The sequence below is a fragment of the Cherax quadricarinatus genome, chromosome 61, assembly GCF_038502225.1.
Source record: "Cherax quadricarinatus isolate ZL_2023a chromosome 61, ASM3850222v1, whole genome shotgun sequence".
NCBI lineage: Eukaryota > Metazoa > Arthropoda > Malacostraca > Decapoda > Parastacidae > Cherax > Cherax quadricarinatus.
In genome coordinates this window covers 3997566-4021663 of record NC_091352.1, presented here as the reverse complement: position 1 = coordinate 4021663, position 24098 = coordinate 3997566, and the positions used below count along the sequence as shown (strand labels likewise).

The following is a 24098-nucleotide window of genomic DNA, read 5'->3' as shown; positions in this document are numbered from 1 at the left end:
ATGTTTTGTATCTTTTTGTACCCTTTAGATGGTGTGCCTGGCAATTTAAGTTATAGCAGTCTTTCCTGTACTGAAGAGGTACACATTTCAGGGTGAAAAAGCTTACAGGAAGGGAGTTTGCATTTTCCTGTTGTCATATGGGCATGGCATTTTCTAGGGTGGTCATAGTTGCACGTCCCGTCTGTTTTTCCAGATTTCCCATGTCTGCAGATACCAAGTGCGTAGTATGTGCACAGGCTTGGTTTCCGTTTGCCTTACCTCTGTAATCTTTTGACTACCGCCCACAGGATGGGTATGGGGTGCATTATAAACATATTAAACTAACTAAACTAACCATTGTACCATTGTCACTTAGGCCTTACCAGTAAATATTGATAATGGAATCTACAGTTAACTTCACAATGTGACATTGTTCTCCTTATTACTATTTCTAATGGGTAGGTGTTTAGATTGTCATGTGTTTGGTAGTGAAGAGGAACTGTATTCAACAGGAGGGGGAATCAAGGTTATACCAAGTTAGTCAATATGACTCACAAAACGTATAAAGAAAATATGTGTTTTGGGTTGTGTGTGGTGCAGTGTGGAGATTATTATTTTGTCTCCTTTATTATCTTGTAATTTGGGGATGTATAGTCTTAGAATGTCTTTGTACATAAAATGTTAATATACAATACAATTGAGTGTACAATGCATTAGTTAATATGAGACTGTTTTTTGTATATAAGGTTTCATACACGATATGAATAAGAGTGCCAGGTTTTGGATTATATAGCTATTTTGTATTTTAGGTATGTTCAGGTGTGGGTTGTCCTCTGTTTAGTTATATGTATGTTGTTTTCTTATATAATGCTTCACGTTTCTTGTTTTAAGTGAATTATGTATAGCATACATGTATAATGTACACTGTGTTTATTAAATAAAATAAAAAAAAAAGTTGAACACACAAATGAGGTACAGGGAAATTAGGAAGTATTTTTTCAGTCTCAGGGTGGTCAGGAAATGGAACGATCTAGAGAATGAAGTGGTAGAGGCAGGATCCACATATAGTTTTAAAAAGAAGTACGACAAGGCTCTCGAAGTCAGGAGAGTGAACCTAGTAGAGACCAGAAAAGAGGTGGGGTCAGGAACTGAGTCCTCAACTTCCAATTGTGACCCCCTTGTTGCTGTGTCACATCTCTGAAACATTCTGTCCCTATACACCCTGTCAACTCCTCTCGGTATTTTATATGTTGTTATCATATCCCCCTATCCCTCCTGTCTTCCAGTGTTGTCAGGTTGAGTTCCCTTAACCTCTCCTCATAGGACAAACCCCCCTCAGTTCTCTTAGGCATTCCTGTCTTGGTTTTAGGTAGCTGCTTACCTAACTCCCAAGCCCTTTTCACATTCTGTATGGTCAAGTTCTGTATTATTTACCTTATTAGGGTTATTTAAATTCCCAGGCTTTAGGCCTTTGTATTTATCTATATTGAACTGCACTGCCTCTTTTTTGACCATTTTTGTCATCAGCAAATTTGCTCATATCACTTGTTATTTCCTCGTCAACGTCAGTAATGTATATTATGATCATCATCGGGTCCAAAACTGATCCTTGTGGAACGCTATTTGTGACTGATCCCCCCTCATATTTCTCCCTATTTATGCAGACTGCTTAGAATTTGTAGTATACCCTGACACATTTTTAATTTCAAGTTTTCCATATCTGAGTAGTTGAAATTTTTCCTCGCTGAACTTCATATTGTTTTTAGTGGCCCATTCGAAGATTTGGATGAAGTTCGTTTGGAGTCTCGCAGTGTCTTCGATGGAGGTCACTGCCATGGTGATCCGGGTCTCATCTGCAAAGGAAGACTTACATCTCTGTCTATGTCAGAAATGAGGATGAGGAATAGAATGGGAGCGAGTACTGTGCCTTGTGGAACAGAGCTTTTTACCGTGGCTGCCTGAAGCATGTTCTAGGCATATTCCCCTAAGAAAGAAGAAGAGCAGGAGTAAACTAGAGAGAGAAAGACACTCCCTCTACAGAAGACGACGAAGAGTCACTGAGCAACTCAGGAGTGCTAGAATATCTGATACACGAAAGGAGGCGCTGACCAGGGAAGTGGAAACTATCGAACTTAAGTTAAATGACTCTTATAGGAACCAGGAGAGACAGGAGGAGCTTAAAGCTATTAGTGAAATTGAAAGAAATTCAAAATATTTCTTTTCATATGCCAAAAACAAGGCAAATACCACATCTAGAATCGGGCCCTTACTCAGACAGGATGGGACTTACACATTTGACAACAAGGAAATGAGTGAAATATTGAAATCCCAGTACGACTCTGTGTTTAGTGAACCACTAATCAGTCTGAGGATCGACGACCCAAATGATTTCTTCATGAATGAGCCTCAAAACTCCATAAATGTGTGCCAGACTTCCGACATTACCCTAACTCCGATAGATTTCGAAAAAGCCATTGACAACATGCCCATGCACTCAGCCCCGGGCCCAGACTCGTGGAACTCTGTTTTCATTAAGAACTGCAAGAAACCCCTCTCGCATGCCCTAAGTACACTATGGAGGAGGAGCTTGGACATGGGTGAAATTCCAGTCACTTAAAACAACGGATATAGCCCCACTCCATAAAGGTGGCAGCAAAGCATTTGCTAAGAACTATAGACCAATAGCTCTGACGTCCCACATCATAAAAATCTTTGAAAGAGTGCTAAGAAGCAGGATTGCAAATCACCTGGATTCCCAAAATCTGCACAATCCAGGGCAACATGGGTTCAGGGCAGGTCGCTCCTGCCTCTCACAACTACTGGATCACTATGATATGGCATTGGATGCACTGGAAGAAAATCAGAATGCAGATGTAATATACAGACTTTGCAAAAGCATTTGACAAATGTGATCATGGCGTAATAGCCCATAAAATACGTGCTAAAGGAATAACTGGGAAAGTGGGGAGATGGATCTTCAACTTCCTAACAAATCGAACACAAAAAGTAGTGGTCAACAGAGTTAAATCGGAGGCTGCCATAGTGAAGAGCTCTGTTCCACAAGGCACAGTACTCGCCCCCATCTTATTCCTTATCCTCATATCAGACATAGACAGAGATATACATCACAGCACCGTATCATCCTTTGCGGATGATACTAGGATCTGCATGAGGCTGTCATCTGCTGAGGACGCGGTTAACCTCCAAGAAGATATAAACAAGGTTTTCCAGTGGGCAACGGTAAACAATATGATGTTCAATGAGGGCAAATTCCAACTACTCCGTTATGGAAAACTGGAGGAGATAATAACTAGAACAGAGTATACTACTGACTCCGGCCATACAATAGAGCGGAAAAATAATGTAAGGGACCTGGGAGTAGTAATGTCTGAGGATCTCACTTTCAATGATCACAACAGTGCCACGGTCGCACGTGCAAAGAAAATGATAGGATGGATAATGAGAACATTCAAAATGAGAGATGCCAAGCCAATGATGATCCTTTTCAAATCACTTGTTCTCTCTAGGCTGGAATACTGCTGTACATTAACATCTCCATTCAAAGCAGGTGAAATCGCAGATCTAGAGAGTGTACAGAGATCCTTTACTGCACGTATAAGTTCTGTCAAGCACCTTAACTACTGGGAACGCTTAGAAGCACTTGACTTGTACTCGTTGGAATGCAGGAGGGAGAGATATATCATAATCTACACTTGGAAAATCTTGGAAGGAATGGTCCCAAATCTGCACACAGAAATCACTCCCTATGAAAGTAAAAGACTGGGCAGGCGATGCAAAATGCCCCCAATTAAAAGTAGGGGCACCATTGGTACACTAAGGGAAAACACCATAAGTGTCCAGGGCCCAAGACTGTTCAACAGCCTCCCATCAAGCATTAGGGGAATTGCCAATAAACCCCTGGCTGCCTTCAAGAGAGAGCTGGACAGATACCTAAAGTCAGTGCCGGATCAGCCGGGCTGTGGCTTGTACGTTGGCCTGTTCATGGACCGGGCCACGGGGGCGTTGATCCCCGGAATAATCTCCAGGTAACCTCCAGGGAACCAGGAAGTTGTAGATTCATCTACCAACTTTTCCCGTTATTCCTTTATCCCTCATTTTGTGTGCTATTACACCATGGTCACACTTGTCGAAAGCTTTTGCAGTCTGTATATACTACACCTGTATTTTGTTTCTCCTCTACAGCATCCAGGACCTTGACATAGTGGTCCAGTAGCTGGGACAGGCAGGAGCAACCTGCTCTAAACCCGTGTTGCCCTGGGTTGTTGTAACTGATGGGTATCTAGGTGGTTGACTATCTTGCTTCTTAGAACCCTCTCAAAGATTTTTATGATACGGGATGTTAGTGTTATCGGTCTGTAGTTCCTGGCAATTGCTTTACTGCCACCTTTGTGGAGTGGGGCTATGTATGTTTTTAGTGTGTGTGGGATGACCCCTGTGTCCATGCTCCCTCTCCATAAAATGCTGAAGGCACATAATAGGGACTTCTTGCAGTTCTTGATGAACACGGAGTTCCACGAATCCGGGCCTGGGACAGAGTGCATGGGCATGTCATTAATTACCTCTATAAAATCTTGTGGAGTTATAATAATATCCGAGAGTTTTGGGATGACCAAATTTTGGGTTTCATTCATAAAGAGTTCATTTGGATTGTCGACCCTTTGAGTGGGCAGTGGCTCGCTGAACACTGAGTCATACTGGGACTTTAATATCTCACTCATTTCTTCGCTATCATCTGTGTATGTCCCATCCCACCTAAGCAGAGGCCCAATACTGGATGTTGTTTTTCCCTTAGATTTGGCATAAGAGAAGAAGTATTTTTTTTTTCAATTTCCTTTATGGCTTTTAGTTCTTCCTGTGAGTTTTGTCTCCTATAAGATTCCTTCAGCTTAAGTTGGATATTTGCAATTTCATTGACTAGTGCTTCCCTTCGTATTTCAGATATATTGACCCCACTCAGCAGCTCTATGACTCTTTGCCTTCGTCTGTATAGGGAACGTCTCTCTCTTTCTAGTTTATATCTTCTCTTTTTTTTTCTTGATGGAATGTGTCTTGAGCAGATCTCAAGAACCACAAAATTCATTTTTTCAAGGCAGATGTTCAGGTCCGTGTTGTTTAGGATATCTTACCAGCTTGTTTCATTTAGGACATGGTTTACTTGGTCTCATTGTATGTTTTTGTTATTGAAAATGAATTTCGTGAAGAGACGTTCATGACTACTCACATTTTGCTGGTCTGGAGCCCTGTGCATACATGTCTGTACCTCTATTATGTTGTGATGTGAGTGAATTGTCTTTGATGCAGTTATATTACGTATCAGATCATCATTGTTAGTGAAGATGAGGTCCAGCGTATTTTCTAGTCTTGTAGGCTCTACTATTTGCTGGTTTAAGGTGAATTTGTTGCAGAGATTTAGTAGTTCGTGTGTGTGTGAATTTTCATCTGAGCTGCCTCCCGGGGTGATCTCTGCTAAAACATTGTTTGCTATACTCCTCAATTTTAGGTGTCTCAGGTTGAAATCTCCCAGTAGTAAGATGCTTGGGCAGGAGTTGGGAGATTTTCCAGACAGTGGTGAATTTTCTCAAGCTGCTCCTGGAATTGCTGGGAAGTTGCATCTGGAGGCTTGTATACTACCACAATGACAAGGTTTTGGTTTTCGATCTTTACTGCCAAAACTTCAACTACGTCATTTGAGGTGTTTAGTAGTTCTGTGAAAATTAGCTACTCTGTGACATACAGGCCAAATCCCCCTTGTTGCCTGTTTAGTCTGTCGCATCGAAATAGGTTATAACCTGGGATCCATATTTCGTTGTCATAATGATCCTTTATGTGGGTCTCTGTGAATGCTGCAAACATTGCATTTGACTCCATGAGCAGTCCCTTGATGTAAGGAATTTTGTTGTTTTTTTGGTGGCTTTAGACCCCTGTATGTTTGCAAAGACAAATGTCGTATTGGTGGAATTTAGGGGATGCTTATTTGCCGACTCTAATATCTTTTGTTCTAGGGTAGAGGCCAGTGTCCATGCCTCTGCTCCAGAAATGTTTTCAGGTGGTGTAGGATTATTGTCATTTCTTGCCAGTTTTTTTTCCCTTCTGGAAACTGAAGAAACAAGGCTAGATCTTGAGCTGTGGTGCATGAGCTATGAGGAGAGGATAATGGCACTGGACCTAACAATATAAGAGGACAGGAGAACCATAACAACATACAAAATACTTAGGGGAATTATTAAGGTAGACAGGTGAGAAAATGGAACATGGAAACATAACTGGAAGTTAAAGGCGTAGATGAACCACAGTCTCAAGAGTCATCAGAAAGTGGAATGATCTTGGTAAGAGGTATGATAAAGCTCATGGAGCAGGGAAAGAGAGTGGACCTAATAGTGACCAGTGAAGAGGCAGGGCCAGGAGCTATGAATCGACCCCTGCAACCACAATTAGGCGAGTACACACACACTGAGGCAATAGCAAAAATTATGCCTACTACAAATTCACCACCATGCATGTATGCAACTTGTATACAGGTATGCCACTGATGGATAGTGTGGTATACCCCATCCTATGATTACCATGAATAACACAACACACTCACACTCTTATTAAAATTAAGTTAAGTGGTCAGGTCACTTACCTTAAACTGCAACATTAACACCCCTCCTTCAGAGTGCAGGCACTGTACTTCCCATCTCCAGGACTCAAGTCCGGCCTGCCGGTTTCCCTGAATCCCTTCATAAATGTTACTTTGCTCACACTCCAACAGCATGTCAAGTATTAAAAACCATTTGTCTCCATTCACTCCTATCAAACACGCTCACGCATCCCCGCTGGAAGTCCAAGCCCCTCGCACACAAAACCTCCTTTACCCCCTCCCTCCAACCTTTCCTAGGCCGACCCCTACCCCACAATTACTCTGGTGAATATTACACAAAGGCAATAACATTATTTGTGTTTAAGAATGGAAAGTGTTATGAATAAAAAGTGTCAAAGGTATAAACTAATTGAGAAATTGACATACCACAGGTTAGTGAAAGACATGGGTACACTATTATTAGCTTTATGCAGAGGTTTTTAAATACAGTATCATTGTTTATTAACAAAGATTTTAAATAGTTAAACATTTCATAAAAAATAAATTCATGTACTTAGGTACAAAAAGAATAAATTCTGAACTCACACTGAGACTGCAGTATAGCAATATAGTACAAAAAAAGTATTTAAAAATTTTCATCATTTTTCACTTTGAGTTCATTTATATTATCACTAGAAATCCAAATATTAACTTTTTTATCGAACACAAGTATTAATATTGCTAAATAAGTGAAGTGGTCATGCATATTTAATATTCTTAAATCATATTTAAGTACCTGGCATTTTTTAATTTAAAAAAGATCATTATGGTGAAATCTTGGTGATGGTAGTAGTCAGCACTTCAGAATTTCAGTTTCATTCATTATCTTCAAATTACAATATACAAAATCCAGACATTTCTCTAGGTTGCTCATATGATTTGAATATGTTTTAAAGTCTGAGGAATTAACCCTTCAAGCTTACTACTGGCCAAGGGCCTGAACACCTATTTACGTCTCCAAAAATTCTGTTGTCTCCTGTGTTTCAGGTGAAGAAGCCTGCTGAGCAGGCAAATGTTTCATCAATAAAGATAACAAACTGCTGCACATGCATCTTATTCATCTATTGGATAGCAAATGTGAAGAGGATAGCAGAAATAATAATGAGCATGTCTGGCGAGTCCAACACACAGACAAGAATACCATATTCCCACAACCAACAGCTTTAGTACACCTTGTTAGCCATGAATGCCAATCATTAATGCTGTCAACAATCTCAAGAATCATTCTCGTCTCAATCATTTCAAGGAATCAGAGTAACTGAAGGGCATAAGTAATAAACAGGATTCTTGCAATTTATAATACTTCATACACATAATTCCCGAGGTGGAGGACAAGAGGGTATAGAGGTAAATGCCTCTGCCTCAAACTCAGCCCTGTGTTCAGGCTGTAACTGGTCCAAGGGTGTGTACCATTCTGAATTATTTTTTAAATTTGCAGGATGCATAAGATTTTGGGCACTTTGAGCAGGCTTTCCAAACAGTCCAGGGGTTCCCTGACTCATGGCAGACTGTGCACTTTCAACAGGCTTTCCAAATAATCCAGGATTAGTATTTGGTTCATTAGAGTTTGCAAATGAGCCAGGAGGCTTGCTGAATGGTCCAGCCACTTGTACTTCTCCAAAGAGGCCATCTCCTCTATTAGTTGCTGTATTCCCGCCAAATATACTTCCTGTACTGTTATTAGCGCTACCACCAAATACAGACCCAGTAGAACCACCAAAGATAGATGACGTATTTTGTACTGAAGCACTTGGAGCCTGAGTGGTTTGGTTGCCCCCAAAGACACTTGGTCTACCAAACAATGAAGCAGATGACTGCACCTGCTGTGTTTGTTGGGCACCAAATAATCCCTGCTGTTGATTTCCAAAAATACCACCTTGCCCTCCAGGTGCATTTGAAACTTCAGTTGTGGTCGTTCCCTGTGCTCCTTGAAACACACTACTTTGTGTATTTGCTCCAGTCCCCCCAAATATTGAAGGTTGATTCTGAGTGCTACTATTGAAGATATTTCCTCCTGCACCCTTGCTCTGTGCATTTCCAAAAATACTTGTAGCCTGTCCAGATACAACTGAAGTAGGAGTACTTGCAAATATACATCCTGCAGCTGTTTGACCTTGAACAGGGGAGCCAAACAAACTAGTACTTGTTGAATTTTGAGTGCCACTCTTAAACACATTACTGTTTGCCCCTCCAAAAATACTTGGTGTTTGATTTCCAAATGTACTTGTATTCTGTGTACCTAGTGTTGACTGCCCTCCAAAAATAGGCTTGTTTGTTCCTCCACCAAATACTGAATTAGCTGTGGGTTGACTTCCTCCAAATACAGTAGCTCCTCCTCCAAATATTGAAGGTTGTGGCTTTGCACCTAAGAGACCTACACCACTGCCTGGTTGGGAGGGAGCTCCTCCAAACACAGTCCGCCCAGAGGGATTACCAAATAAACTAGTTTGTTTTACTGCTTGTTGCTGCTCTTGTTGCTCCAGAGAACTCTTAGAATGAAATACTTCTCTCTGAAGAAAAGGAAATAAAATTTACAATTAAGATATTGTTCAAGATTAATGAAAATTTCAATATCAATTCAAGTTGGTAAATTTATCAGATTTAATAAAAAAGGATATATCTGTCAAACTAATGTTAACAATTAAAATAACTGATAATTTTAATTAAAACTGTTATACATTTATAATTGTTTTAACATAAAAGCATAGGAGTTGTCAAAGCTGTTAGTCTGCAGGTGAGTGTGTGCTACTGGGAGGTATGGAAGTGAACTACAGAAGCTGGCAGAGGAGTGTGAAAGGGTGTGAAAAGAGGAAGAGGTTTAAAGTGAATGAAGAAGAGGCCAGGGAGATGAGAATAAGTAGAAATATGAAAAGAGAACTTTGAGGTCAGACTAGAAGGCCATTGTAAGGTCATCCAGTGTAGATTACAAGTTTCTCACTATATCATTTACATGATCTACCAATGGAAATCTCATTAATATAGCAATTACTCCTAAATCCTTCTTGGTGTCTGATACTGTACATCCTGTGGAAAATACTGTATATATTTTCCAGAAATTCAGTATTTATATGTAAATAGATGGCCATACTGTATCTAATAATATTTATGTCATAGAAAACAGAAAGCCTGCGTCTGCGCAGACGGGACTCGCCATCTTGGTTTTGAATTGGATACAACGTTAATATAATGGGAAGAATTTTTCGTGTTCTAGAGGTTAAAATTGGATTGACACCTCTCAAATAGGAGGCGAAATTGTTGGATGTGCATTCCTGCATAACTTGAGATATCAGACGACTGGACAAGACAGCTCCAGGAACCTCAGATAAGCTCTCTAGATTTGTGTATAATTCTGGCCAGTGTTTTCATAAATTTAGTTAGTGAGGTTTTTCCGAGTATGATACAACTTAATATCCAGTCAAATTGGTGAGTGATTTTTTTTTTTTTTTTTTTTTTTTAAACAAGTCGGCCGTCTCCCACCGAGGCAGGGTGACCCAAAAAAGAAAGAAAATCCCCAAAAAGAAAATACTTTCATCATCATTCAACACTTTCACCACACTCGCACATTATCACTGTTTTTGCAGAGGTGCTCAGAATACAACAGTCTAGAAGCATAAACATATAAAGATACACAACATATCCCTCCAAACTGCCAATATCCCAAACCCCTCCTTTAAAGTGCAGGCATTGTACTTCCCATTTCCAGGACTCAAGTCCGACTATATGAAAATAACCGGTTTCCCTGAATCCCTTCACTAAATATTACCCTGCTCACACTCCAACAGATCGTCAGGTCCCAAGTACCATTCGTCTCCATTCACTCCTATCTAACACGCTCACGCACGCTTGCTGGAAGTCCAAGCCCCTTACCCACAAAACCTCCTTTACCCCCTCTCTCCAACCCTTTCGAGGACGACCCCTACCCCGCCTTCCTTCCCCTATAGATTTATATGCTTTCCATGTCATTCTACTGTGATCCATTCTCTCTAAATGACCAAACCACCTCAACAACCCCTCTTCTGCCCTCTGACTAATACTTTTATTAACTCCACACCTTCTCCTAATTTCCACACTCCGAATTTTCTGCATAATATTTACACCACACATTGCCCTTAAACAGGACATCTCCGCTGCCTCCAACCGTCTCCTCGCTGCTGCATTTACCACCCAAGCTTCACACCCATATAAGAGTGTTGGTACTACTATACTTTCATACATTCCCTTCTTTGCCTCCATAGATAACGTTTTTTGACTCCACATATACCTCAACGCACCACTCACCTTTTTTCCCTCATCAATTCTATGATTAACCTCATCCTTCATAAATCCATCCGCCGACACGTCAACTCCCAAGTATCTGAAAACATTCACTTCTTCCATACTCCTCCTCCCCAATTTGATATCCAATTTTTCTTTATCTAAATCATTTGACACCCTCATCACCTTACTCTTTTCTATGTTCACTTTCAACTTTCTACCTTTACACACATTCCCAAACTCATCCCCTAACCTTTGCAATTTTTCTTTAGAATCTCCCATAAGCACAGTATCATCAGCAAAAAGTAACTGTGTCAATTCCCATTTTGAATTTGATTCCCCATAATTTAATCCCACCCCTCTCCCAAACACCCTAGCATTTACTTCCTTTACAACCCCATCTATAAATATATTAAACAACCATGGTGACATTACACATCCCTGTCTAAGACCTACTTTTACCGGGAAGTAGTGATATTAAGATATATTTTCCTTCTGTTATGTATATGTGAATTTATATATAATCATTTTTTAATATACAGTCCACAAATTTATATATTTACCAGTATTCCTGGTGTATGTATATTTCATTTAATTAATAGGTCCAGAGCAACTTGTGGTTATGACAGTGGTAGGTATCGAAGGGGGACATTTTTTGCGACCTAGGTGTCCCAAATTCCTACTTGTCTATGTAACATTGATAAATAATAATTATCTTTGTTATCATTTACTGTTATGTACATAATTAGTTACATTCAGATAAATGCAATTTTCCACACATCCAACCATGCTAAATATGAGTGAGTGGAAGAAAATGGATTATGGAATTAGCTGTGCTGTTGGAATGTGAGCATATCAATACCTAAAAAGGGAGTCAGGAAACTATTTAGTTGTAATTATAGAGGCATGAAGTACAATGCCTGCAATTTGAAAGTAGGGCGGGGATATCATGGTTGGTGGGTCATCCTTGGACCAGGTTGTTTATGCTATTTTTGAAGTCAGCTAGAGAATGAGTGATGGCGAATGTAATTTTTCTTTGAACTGCCTTAGTGGGAAGTGGATATGTTGAAAACATAAAACAATATTATGCCGCATCTTGGAAACAGAATGAGCGAAGGACTGCATTTATTTCACCAATAAAAAAAAAATTACCATCCTTCAGAGTATTAAAACCTGACAAAGTCACCTTTCAAAATATAGTCATTATTACTAAATGAGTAGTGTTGACTTTTTTGTTTATCCAATTTGATGATTTGTCAAGAAGGTTCTTAACTGAAGTGTACAGCTATTACAATGATGACTTTGTGTGGAAGTTCAAGATATTAATTATTTACTGATATTATAGAACTCCCAGCTTTCTGATCTCCTTAAATCCCTTCACAAAATGCTACCTTGCTCACTCTTTAACAGCTCATCAAGTCCCAAAAACCATTTGCCTGCACTCACTCCTACCTAACAAGCATCCTAACAGACAACCAGCAGGTGTGTGTTCAATCAAGAATGAGGGATATCAGGATATCAAAGAGGTACTTGCTTTTGGTGTGGCACCCATGTGTTCTGTTACAATTTTCTAAGAATTGCCTGAGTTCAGAATCAGCAATACAAGGCAGTGTTTTGAACAGTAGTATATATAAATTGCATTTATATTTGGTAGGCTTAGGAATTTGAATAATGACATAGTGTGTTGCCTATTGGTAAATTTATAATTATTTTGAAAGCTGCCTTTTTTTTTAAGTTATAATTTGTTTGAGATGAGTTGCCAAGGTAGATCCCCAGGTACAGATTCCACGTGTGAGGTATGGATAGATGAAGGAAAAGTATGTAGTTCCAGGAGTGTAGGTTGTAGAACATAACGAGTTTTGGAAAGTACGTATCCCCACTGTCTTAGAGACTTTGGTGATACACTTAAAATATTTTCTACTGCCTTTTCTTAGGCTATCAATATGTTCCAACTAGAAATGATTACACTGGCATAAGAGTGATAGATAAGTAGGTTGGTAATCCTAAGTAACTACAGCGATATGAAAATATACTGCTACATTTATTTAGTACAATCAAATTTCTCAAAAAATACAGCATTTTAATATGCAGAATAAAAAATAAAGAAGCAGATTACAGTTTGGTAAACACAATGCAATAGAAAGGTCTCCCACAAACCATTGCCTGCACAGCTTCTGGTGTTGGCATCTTCAGTGCCTCACGTAACTGCTTGTACCTCTGCTGTAGCTCCGTCCAGTGAGCTTGCTGGGGACAAAAAAAATAATAATAAAAGTTCCAATACCATTCCTGGAACAAGTCACTACTACAAGTAATCTATAAATTGGAGATGGGAACTGGAGGATGATTTGGTGCATCCTGGACCAGTATCAAGTCATGAGTGAACAAAATCTGCAACATGATAATGCTTCACAATGAACTGAAATGTCATCCAGCATTTATTTCCATTCTGTAAACTGCTGTGAAAATTAACCTTCATTTATCAAAATCTAAGGTTATCATACTCCAAAGTATACACAATCATGCATGAAACAAGAAGACTGTTTCCAAGTACATAATATATACATGTACAGTGGACCCCCGCATAACGATTACCTCCGAATGCGACCAATTATGTAAGTGTATTTATGTAAGTGCGTTTGTACTTGTATGTTTGGGGGTCTGAAATGGACTAATCTACTTCACAATATTCCTTATGGGAATAAATTCGGTCAGTACTGGCACCTGAACATACTTTTTTTTTTTTTTTTATTATCACACCGGCCGATTCCCACCAAGGCAGGGTGGCCCGAAAAAGAAAAACTTTCACCATCATTCACTCCATCACTGTCTTGCCAGAAGGGTGCTTTACACTACAGTTTTTAAACTGCAACATTAACACCCCTCCTTCAGAGTGCAGGCACTGTACTTCCCATCTCCAGGACTCAAGTCCGGCCTGCCGGTTTCCCTGAATCCCTTCATAAATGTTACTTTGCTCACACTCCAACAGCACGTCAAGTATTAAAAACCATTTGTCTCCATTCACTCCTATCAAACACGCTCACGCATGCCTGCTGGAAGTCCAAGCCCCTCGCACACAAAACCTCCTTTACCCCCTCCCTCCAACCCTTCCTAGGCCGACCCCTACCCCGCCTTCCTTCCACTACAGACTGATACACTCTTGAAGTCATTCTGTTTCGCTCCATTCTCTCTACATGTCCGAACCACCTCAACAACCCTTCCTCAGCCCTCTGGACAACAGTTTTGGTAATCCCGCACCTCCTCCTAACTTCCAAACTACGAATTCTCTGCATTATATTCACACCACACATTGCCCTCAGACATGACATCTCCACTGCCTCCAGCCTTCTCCTCGCTGCAACATTCATCACCCACGCTTCACACCCATATAAGAGCGTTGGTAAAACTATACTCTCATACATTCCCCTCTTTGCCTCCAAGGACAAAGTTCTTTGTCTCCACAGACTCCTAAGTGCACCACTCACTCTTTTTCCCTCATCAATTCTATGATTCACCTCATCTTTCATAGACCCATCCGCTGACACGTCCACTCCCAAATATCTGAATACGTTCACCTCCTCCATACTCTCTCCCTCCAATCTGATATTCAATCTTTCATCACCTAATCTTTTTGTTATCCTCATAACCTTACTCTTTCCTGTATTCACCTTTAATTTTCTTCTTTTGCACACCCTACCAAATTCATCCACCAATCTCTGCAACTTCTCTTCAGAATCTCCCAAGAGCACAGTGTCATCAGCAAAGAGCAGCTGTGACAACTCCCACTTTGTGTGTGATTCTTTATCTTTTAACTCCACGCCTCTTGCCAAGACCCTCGCATTTACTTCTCTTACAACCCCATCTATAAATATATTAAACAACCACGGTGACATCACACATCCTTGTCTAAGGCCTACTTTTACTGGGAAAAAATTTCCCTCTTTCCTACATACTCTAACTTGAGCCTCACTATCCTCGTAAAAACTCTTCACTGCTTTCAGTAACCTACCTCCTACACCATACACTTGCAACATCTGCCACATTGCCCCCCTATCCACCCTGTCATACGCCTTTTCCAAATCCATAAATGCCACAAAGACCTCTTTAGCCTTATCTAAATACTGTTCACTTATATGTTTCACTGTAAACACCTGGTCCACACACCCCCTACCTTTCCTAAAGCCTCCTTGTTCATCTGCTATCCTATTCTCCGTCTTACTCTTAATTCTTTCAATTATAACTCTACCATACACTTTACCAGGTACACTCAACAGACTTATCCCCCTATAATTTTTGCACTCTCTTTTATCCCCTTTGCCTTTATACAAAGGAACTATGCATGCTCTCTGCCAATCCCTAGGTACCTTACCCTCTTCCATACATTTATTAAATAATTGCACCAACCACTCCAAAACTATATCCCCACCTGCTTTTAACATTTCTATCTTTATCCCATCAATCCCGGCTGCCTTACCCCCTTTCATTTTACCTACTGCCTCACGAACTTCCCCCACACTCACAACTGGCTCTTCCTCACTCCTACAAGATGTTATTCCTCCTTGCCCTATACACGAAATCACAGCTTCCCTATCTTCATCAACATTTAACAATTCCTCAAAATATTCCTTCCATCTTCCCAATACCTCTAACTCTCCATTTAATAACTCTCCTCTCCTATTTTTAACTGACAAATCCATTTGTTCTCTAGGCTTTCTTAACTTGTTAATCTCACTCCAAAACTTTTTCTTATTTTCAACAAAATTTGTTGATAACATCTCACCCACTCTCTCATTTGCTCTCTTTTTACATTGCTTCACCACTCTCTTAACTTCTCTCTTTTTCTCCATATACTCTTCCCTCCTTGCATCACTTCTACTTTGTAAAAACTTCTCATATGCTAACTTTTTCTCCCTTACTACTCTCTTTACATCATCATTCCACAAATCGCTCCTCTTCCCTCCTGCACCCACTTTCCTGTAACCACAAACTTCTGCTGAACACTATAACACTACATTTTTAAACCTACCCCATACCTCTTCGACCCCATTGCCTATGCTCTCATTAGCCCATCTATCCTCCAATAGCTGTTTATATCTTACCCTAACTGCCTCCTCTTTTAGTTTATAAACCTTCACCTCTCTCTTCCCTGATGCTTCTATTCTCCTTGTATCCCATCTACCTTTTACTCTCAGTGTAGCTACAACTAGAAAGTGATCTGATATATCTGTGGCCCCTCTATAAACATGTACATCCTGAAGTCTACTCAACAGTCTTTTATCTACCAATACATAATCCAACAAACTACTGTCATTTCGCCCTACATCATATCGTGTATACTTATTTATCCTCTTTTTCTTAAAATATGTATTACCTATAACTAAACCCCTTTCTATACAAAGTTCAATCAAAGGGCTCCCATTATCATTTACACCTGGCACCCCAAACTTACCTACCACACCCTCTCTAAAAGTTTCTCCTACTTTAGCATTCAAGTCCCCTACCACAATTACTCTCTCACTTGGTTCAAAGGCTCCTATACATTCACTTAACATCTCCCAAAATCTCTCTCTCTCCTCTGCATTCCTCTCTTCTCCAGGTGCATACACGCTTATTATGACCCACTTCTCGCATCCAACCTTTACTTTAATCCACATAATTCTTGAATTTACACATTCATATTCTCTTTTCTCCTTCCATAACTGATCATTTAACATTACTGCTACCCCTTCCTTTGCTCTAACTCTCTCAGATACTCCAGATTTAATCCCATTTATTTCCCCCCACTGAAACTCTCCTACCCCCTTCAGCTTTGTTTCGCTTAGGGCCAGGACATCCAACTTCTTTTCATTCATAACATCAGCAATCATCTGTTTCTTGTCATCCGCACTACATCCACGCACATTTAAGCAACCCAGTTTTATAAAGTTTTTCTTCTTCTCTTTTTTTTTTAATTGTATACAGGAGAAGGGGTTACTAGCCCATTGCTCCCGGCATTTTAGTCGCCTCATACGACACGCATGGCTTACGGAGGAAAGATTCTTTTCCACTTCCCCATGGACACTAGAAGAAATAAAAAAGAACAAGAGCTATTTAGAAAAAGGAGAAAAACCTAGATGTATGTATATATATATATGCATGTGCGTGTCTGTGAAGTGTGACCAAAGTGTAAGTAGGAGTAGCAAGATATCCCTGTTATCTTAGCGTGTTTATGAGACAGAAAAAGAAACCAGCAATCCTACCATCATGCAAAACAGTTACAGGTTTTTGTTTCACAGTCATCTGGCAGGACGGTAGTACTTCCCTGGGTGGTTGCTGTCTACCAACCTACTACCATCCCTGAACATACTTATGGAATGAAAAAATATCGTTAACCGGGGGTCCACTGTATATGGAAAATACTTACATAGTTATTTGAGGTATTTGTCTTCAGGGCTTCATATGCTTTTATTCTGAGTTCTTCAGGTGAACAATCAGAAAAACCCAATAGAGGAGGGTGAGATTTCAAAGGAGCAAAGCAGGACACAAGCCACTGGCCACTACGCTCCCATTGGGTCATCTCTCCACTCACTTGTTTGCTGGAAAGTGAGGCCTCAGAACATCACACACAAACTAGTAATAAAAATACTCATTTAAAGGGCTTAATCCAAAAAAGTCATTCAGCACTGCATGGCAGAAGAGAAAGCACATAGAAAAAAATTGGCAAGAAGAGGGCAGGACATGATAAAAACAAGAATATAGAAATTAAAGGATGATGTAAGAAAATTGTCTCTTAACTGAAAAGTAGAGACAACATCGATGTTTTGTGTGGTATGTACTTGTGGAAGGAAATGCCAAAGAAGTGAACATAGCAGGGTATGAAAAGAGACATTAAAATAAAGAGGCCGCTTTCTAAGATACAGTGGCACCTCGGGTTTCGAACAGCTCCCAACTCGAACAATTATGTGTATTATTGTAAGTGCTTTTGTAAGTGTATTTTTGGGGGTCTGAAGCAGACTAATCTAATTTACATCATTCCTTATGGGAACAAATTCGTTTGGTAACAGCACTCGAACAGCCTTCTGGAATGAATTGAGTTCGTATCCCGAGGTACCACTGTACTGTATACAGTGGTACCTCGGGATACAAACTTAATTCATTCCAGAAGGCTGCTTGAGTCCCGATACCGAATGAATTTGTCCCCATAAGGAATAATGTAAATTAAATTAATCTGTTTCAAACCCCCAAAAATACACTTACCAAAGCACTTACATAAATACACTTACATAATTATTCAAGTTTTGAGCTGTTCATATCCCAAGGTACCACTGTATATAGAACAATCTACAGCACATGTATTATGTATTACTAACAGGTACAGTATTTACTACTTTTTTTTTAACACGTCAGCCGTTTCCCACCGAGGCAAGGTATTACTACTTATTATATTCAAATATTAATGAGTATTGCTTTCATGTACTGCTATGTATTACTACACTTACACAAAATCTTGAAAATCCTTGGAATCTTTTAAAGGTGTGGCCTTGGCACCAAACACATTGCCTCCAGCACCTGTGGTGCCTACTCCAAAGGTATTTACCATACCTGTTCCCCCTGTAAAAGTAAAGATCCAATAAAACACTGCTCATTATGTACATGTATGGTATACAATACTGACAAGATGAAAATTAGATACATGCAACATCTGGGTATCTTTATGTCCTTGAATTTGTACTGATAAAGTCACTGGATGGCAAAGCGTCTACAAAAAAGATACCTAGATGTCACACATGTGTCTAATTTTCACACTGTTAATTATACTGTCTAAAAAACAATAAGGTTTAGTTAGAACTGAAAACTTCAAAAAACTATAGAACTACTAGACAAGTTTTTAGAACAAACTAAAACATGTAAAAATTGCAAATGCATAGCAGTACAGTATAATAAATACCATATTATTTTACCTTGATTTGGTGGATGTATATTCCAACATCTTGTGCCATATTTACATGTACCCTTCAGGAAATAACTGCACACCACTTTATTATTACCAACAGCAGGGCGCTGGCCAAACATTGTGCTGGTACGCTTCTTGTATATCACCAAACACTATCTGAAAGTACAATTAACACAAAGTTTCATCATGATTTTAAGACTGCACTGACAATCTTCCTCTTATGATTTACAATATCTGATATGTAAAGAGAAATAAAGTAATGCTAATTGAAAGGCAACCAAGTGTTCCGTCAATAAAAATATATGTACCATATTTTCTGGCACGTAAGGAGTGCTTTTTTTCCCTAGAAAAGTCTTAGAAAATCACCCTGCACCTTATATGCTCAAGGTAAAGGTCAAGGGTAGGCTTTCAGTTACTGGCAAGTGATGTTTTATAAATGGATATGAAGTTCATTACAGTAATAAAGTTGAAATACTCATAATGCTCATGAGCCTTACATGCCAGAAAATACAATATATAATTTTTAACTAATTGTATTTATATTCATGAAGTTTAACTAGATAAGCTAATTAATTTATGTACCAAATGGTATATGTACATTATTAACATAAAGAAATGCAGTATCGCTAAATCTGTACAAATTTTATTTCAAATCACTTGTTCTTTCTAGGCCCCAGTCAAACAGATGAAATGGCAGACTTGAAGAATGTACAGGGAGCCTTCATTGCTTGCATAAACTCATGGTGGCCCATGGCCTGGTGGCAAAAGCTCTTGCTTCACACGGTGAGGGGTCCAGGTTCAATTCCCAGCAAAGGGTGGAAACATTGGGCATTTTTTCTTACACCAGTTGCCTACGTCCACCCATCAGTAAAAATGGGTACCTGGGTGTTAGTCGACTGGTGTGGGTCGCATCCTTGGACAAAAGTGACCTAATATGCCCGAAATGCTCTGCATAACATACGGCTTTCTATATAGTGGTATGTCATTGATGTCAACTCGGCCTGCACACCTTGTACATGTACTTGTAGAAATAAAGATATTATTATTATTATAAGCACCATACCACTTACAACTAATAGAGGTATGTCATAGCTGCTAAGTGAATAAAAAGATACATAGCAAACATAGATCTGTATTAACATGATGCTTTAGTCATCATAAATATTTTTCTCGGGATAAATTCTATTAATGTCTATATTATAAATAACCATGATATCATTTATTAATACGTAAATTCTATTTTATTAAGTAGTTTGTGCAATGGAATAATTTTAAATAAAGGGAAGAAGCTTTATTTTGATAAGTAAGCTTAATAACATACTCCAAGTTACCCCTACCAAACTTAACCTTACCTAGCCCAGCTAGGTTAGGTCGAGTACCAACAAGCTAAGATAAGATTCTGCTCAGATTTTTAACCCCGGAGGTTAGCCACCAGGATAACCCAACAGGTGTAAGAAAACACCCCCGGTGTTTCCACCCTTGCCGGGAATTGAACTATGGACACTCGGTGATTGAAGTGAGAGTGTTGCCTATCAGGCCAGGGGACATGAGTTACCTGGAGTATACCTGGAGAGTGTCTCAAGAGTCAATGCCCCTGCGGACCAGTCCATAACCAGGTTAGGTTATAGTGTATTAAAAAAAAAAAGGTCTTTTTTCAAGGGTGTACTAAATATAATGTATGTACGTATCTCCATCGTACAACACACTTAATACTAGAGCATTTACATAAACCCACCCAGGAGTTTAGTACATATTGACTAGACATTTCACCTACACGAGGTTTTATCAGGTACAGTACATGTTGTACCCTTCAAGGTATATACGAACAAGACAAAATTTTATTTCTTTGTATAGTATACAAAATGTAGTTTACATGTAATAAAATATTGTATTAATGTTTGTAGAATTACTGACAATATGTTAGGTAAAAGGGCACAAGTGCAACTAATGTGACATTTTATTGTGACAACGTTTCGCTCTCCAGGAGCTTTGGAGAGTGAAACATTGTGGTAATAAAATGTCACATTAGTTGCACTGGTGTCCTTTTACCTAATAAAATACTGATAAGCAAAAGAAGGCCACTAGCATGCATGTACATTTCAGGCAGACTAACCCTATTACTTACACACTATTTAAGATTAGACATAGGTTACTGAGTGGTAGATTTTAATTATGTATTATTACAAAAGTGGTAGCAAAAATATTACAGTTAGTACAATTTACAATATAGAGGTAGCAAAATAGTACACTTAGCACAATTTACAAAAGTACAATTTTAAGTGTGTATTAATACTTTAAAACTGATTTAGTGATCTTAAGTTAATTGGGCTTTATTAAGTCATTTCAAACTGACTATGATTTCAAGCTATGGGAAGATTATGATAAATGGTGAAGAAACAGGAATTAGTTGTATGAGTTGGTTATGTTTAGTATACCTGGAGAGGGTTTCAGGGATCAGTGCCCCCACAGTCCGGTCTGTGACCAGGCCTCGTGGCGGATCAGAGCCTGATCAACCAGGCTGTTACTGCTGGCCACACATTATTATTATTATAAAGGGGGAGTGCTAAACCCATAAGATTATGCAGCACCTGTGGGGGGGGGATGTGGAAGGTATTCAGGCTTTATTCAGGGAACCGGAGCACAGATCCAATTCCCTAGCTCAAGATCCCCTCACCAACGTCAAGGAACCTTCCTTGAGAGGTGGCCACTTAAACCAATGTATGAACCACAGCCCAGCTGGTCAGGTACTGACTTTAGGTGCCTGTCCAGCCCCTTCTTGAAGACAGCCAGGGGTCTATTGGTAATCCCCCTTATGTATGCTGGGAGGCAGTTGAACAGTCTTGGGCCTCTAATACTTAGTGTGTTATCTCTTAGTGTACTTGTGGCGCCCCTGCAAAGTGTTGGTGTAGTCAAGTTTGAGAGATGAAATGACTTTTAATTATAGCTCTAAACTGACTGACAGACAGGGTAAGTTTGTGGCCTGGTGGCTAAAGCTCCCGCTTCACACACGGAGGGCCCGGGTTCGATTCCCGGCGGGTGGAAACATTTCGACACGTTTCCTTACACCTGTTGTCCTGTTCACCTAGCAGCAAATAGGTACCTGGGTGTTAGTCGACTGGTGTGGGTCGCATCCTGGGGGACAAGATTAAGGACCCCAATGGAAATAAGTTAGACAGTCCTCGATGACGCACTGACTTTCTTGGGTTATCCTGGGTGGCTAACCCTCCGGGGTTAAAAATCCGAACAAAATCTTATCTTATCTTATCTTATCTTATAGGTACACAGAAATAGTTACATAAATTATCATACATAGCAGCATATGTATAGATTACCTAGGATAACCCACGGGTTGTAGTAATGTTGTGTAATAATAATACAACCCAAATGGAAGTAAGTCACTTTGACATTTTCTGGGGGTTATCCTAGGTAATATACGCTATATATAACTGCACTTACATATACCAGTACCTAAATAAACTTGGTAACAACCTTGTGTTGTTGTGGTTAAGGTCTACCAAACTGTACGCCTTATCGAGTTTCTTCCTGGGAGTCGGGAAATAAATTTTCTCTAAATATGGACGGAAATTAGAGAGGAAATAAAGTTTCTTATGGGATAAGTTTATTCAGGGTTAGGTACACATAAGTACAGTTACATAAATTATCATAAATAACAGAATATGGGTAGATTACCTAGGATAACTCCCCAAAAAAGTCAGTGACTTATTTTCTTTGGGGTCGTTGTAATAACTTATTATTTAAACTTTAAAAGTTAAAACAGGTAAGTAACTTAGCTATGTGAAAAGCAGTTACAATAAAAGGAGATATACTAGGTAGATCATAGTAATAGGTACATGTGCAGGCAATCCGTTCCACTCTGTTGTTATACAATAAATTGTATTTAAAGCCTGACCACCTAGGGAAACAGAAACGTGATTTTTTTTTAATTTATATTACGTGGCCCCAGACCTGAATACTGGTGAAGTCTGGTACGTCTATACTTCCTATTGGGTTAGTAATAATAATAATAATCTTTATTCCTACAAATACATGATACAGCTTATACAGACCATACCTGGAGTTTACCTGGAGAGAGTTCCGGGGGTCAACGCCCCCGCGGCCCGGTCTGTGACCAGGCCTCCTGGTGGATCAGAGCCTGATCAACCAGGCTGTTGCTGCTGGCTGCACGCAAACCAACGTACGAGCCACAGCCCGGCTGGTCAGGAACCGACTTTAGGTGCTTGTCCAGTGCCAGCTTGAAGACTGCCAGGGGTCTGTTGGTAATCCCCCTTATGTATGCTGGGAGGCAGTTGAACAGTCTCGGGCCCCTGACACTTATTGTATGGTCTCTTAACGTGCTAGTGACACCCCTGCTTTTCATTGGGGGGATGTTGCATCGTCTGCCAAGTCTTTTGCTTTCGTAGTGAGTGATTTTCGTGTGCAAGTTCGGTACTAGTCCCTCTAGGATTTTCCAGGTGTATATAATCATGTATCTCTCCCGCCTGCGTTCCAGGGAATACAGTTTTAGGAACCTCAAGCGCTCCCAGTAATTGAGGTGTTTTATCTCCGTTATGCACGCCGTGAAGGTTCTCTACATTTTCTAAGTCAGCAATTTCACCTGCCTTGAAAGGTGCTGTTAGTGTGCAGCAATATTCCAGCCTATATAGAACAAGTGACCTGAAGAGTGTCATCATGGGCTTGGCCTCCCTAGTTTTGAAGGTTCTCATTATCCATCCTGTCATTTTTCTAGCAGATGCGATTGATACAATGTTATGGTGTTGAAGGTGAGATCCTCCGACATGATCACTCCCAGGTCTTTGACGTTGGTGTTTCGCTCTATTTTGTGGCCAGAATTTGTTTTGTACTCTAATGAAGATTTAATTTCCTCGTGTTTACCATATCTGAGTAATTCAAATTTCTCATCGTTGAATTTCATATTGTTTTCTGCAGCCCACTGAAAGATTCGGTTGATGTCCGCCTGGAGCTTTGCAGTGTCTGCAATGGAAGACACTGTCATGCAGATTCGGGTGTCATCTGCAAAGGAAGACACGGTGCTGTGGCTGACATCCTTGTCTATTTCGGATATGAGGATGAGGAACAAGATGGGAGCGAGTACTGTGCCTTGTGGAACAGAGCTTTTCACCGTAGCTGCCTCGGACTTTACTCTGTTGACGACTACTCTCTGTGTTCTGTTAGTGAGGAAATTATAGATCCATCGACCGACTTTTCCTGTTATTCCTTTAGCACGCATTTTGTGCGCTATTACGCCATGGTCACACTTGTCAAAGGCTTTTG

At 39.8% G+C, this 24098-nt stretch overlaps 1 protein-coding gene across 4 annotated transcripts; it reads right to left on the bottom strand.

The window, feature by feature from the left end:
• Positions 1-7047: 7047 nt before the first annotated feature.
• LOC128699452 (nucleoporin NUP42) lies at positions 7048-22349 on the bottom strand. 4 transcript variants are annotated; one of them, XM_070098162.1, is made up of 6 exons: positions 22275-22349; positions 18814-18962; positions 18352-18463; positions 17277-17448; positions 13034-13120; positions 7048-9132 (listed from the first exon to the last, which is right to left on the bottom strand). In XM_070098162.1, the coding sequence occupies exons 2-6, from the start codon at positions 18923-18925 to the stop codon at positions 7927-7929; spliced, it is 1689 nt and encodes a 562-aa protein (XP_069954263.1). In that variant the 5' UTR covers positions 18926-18962; positions 22275-22349; the 3' UTR covers positions 7048-7926. The 4 variants fall into 4 exon arrangements, with proteins under 4 accessions (XP_069954263.1, XP_069954264.1, XP_069954262.1 ...); XM_070098163.1 differs by having other exon boundaries at positions 22296-22346; XM_070098161.1 differs by having other exon boundaries at positions 22263-22331.
• Positions 22350-24098: the final 1749 nt, after the last annotated feature.

Bases quoted from the DNA above. Each gene is read 5' to 3' on its own strand.
- LOC128699452 (XM_070098162.1), bottom strand. From the start codon at position 18,925: ATGTTTGGCCAGCGCCCTGCTGTTGGTAATAATAAAGTGGTGTGCAGT. The intron at 17,449-18,351 runs GTAAGTGTAGTA...CTCACTTTCCAG, and splicing joins AAGGATTTTCAAGATTTTGT to CAAACAAGTGAGTGGAGAGA. The intron at 9,133-13,033 runs GTTTGTGGGAGA...CCTTTTCTTCAG, and splicing joins CAGAAGCTGTGCAGGCAATG to AGAGAAGTATTTCATTCTAA.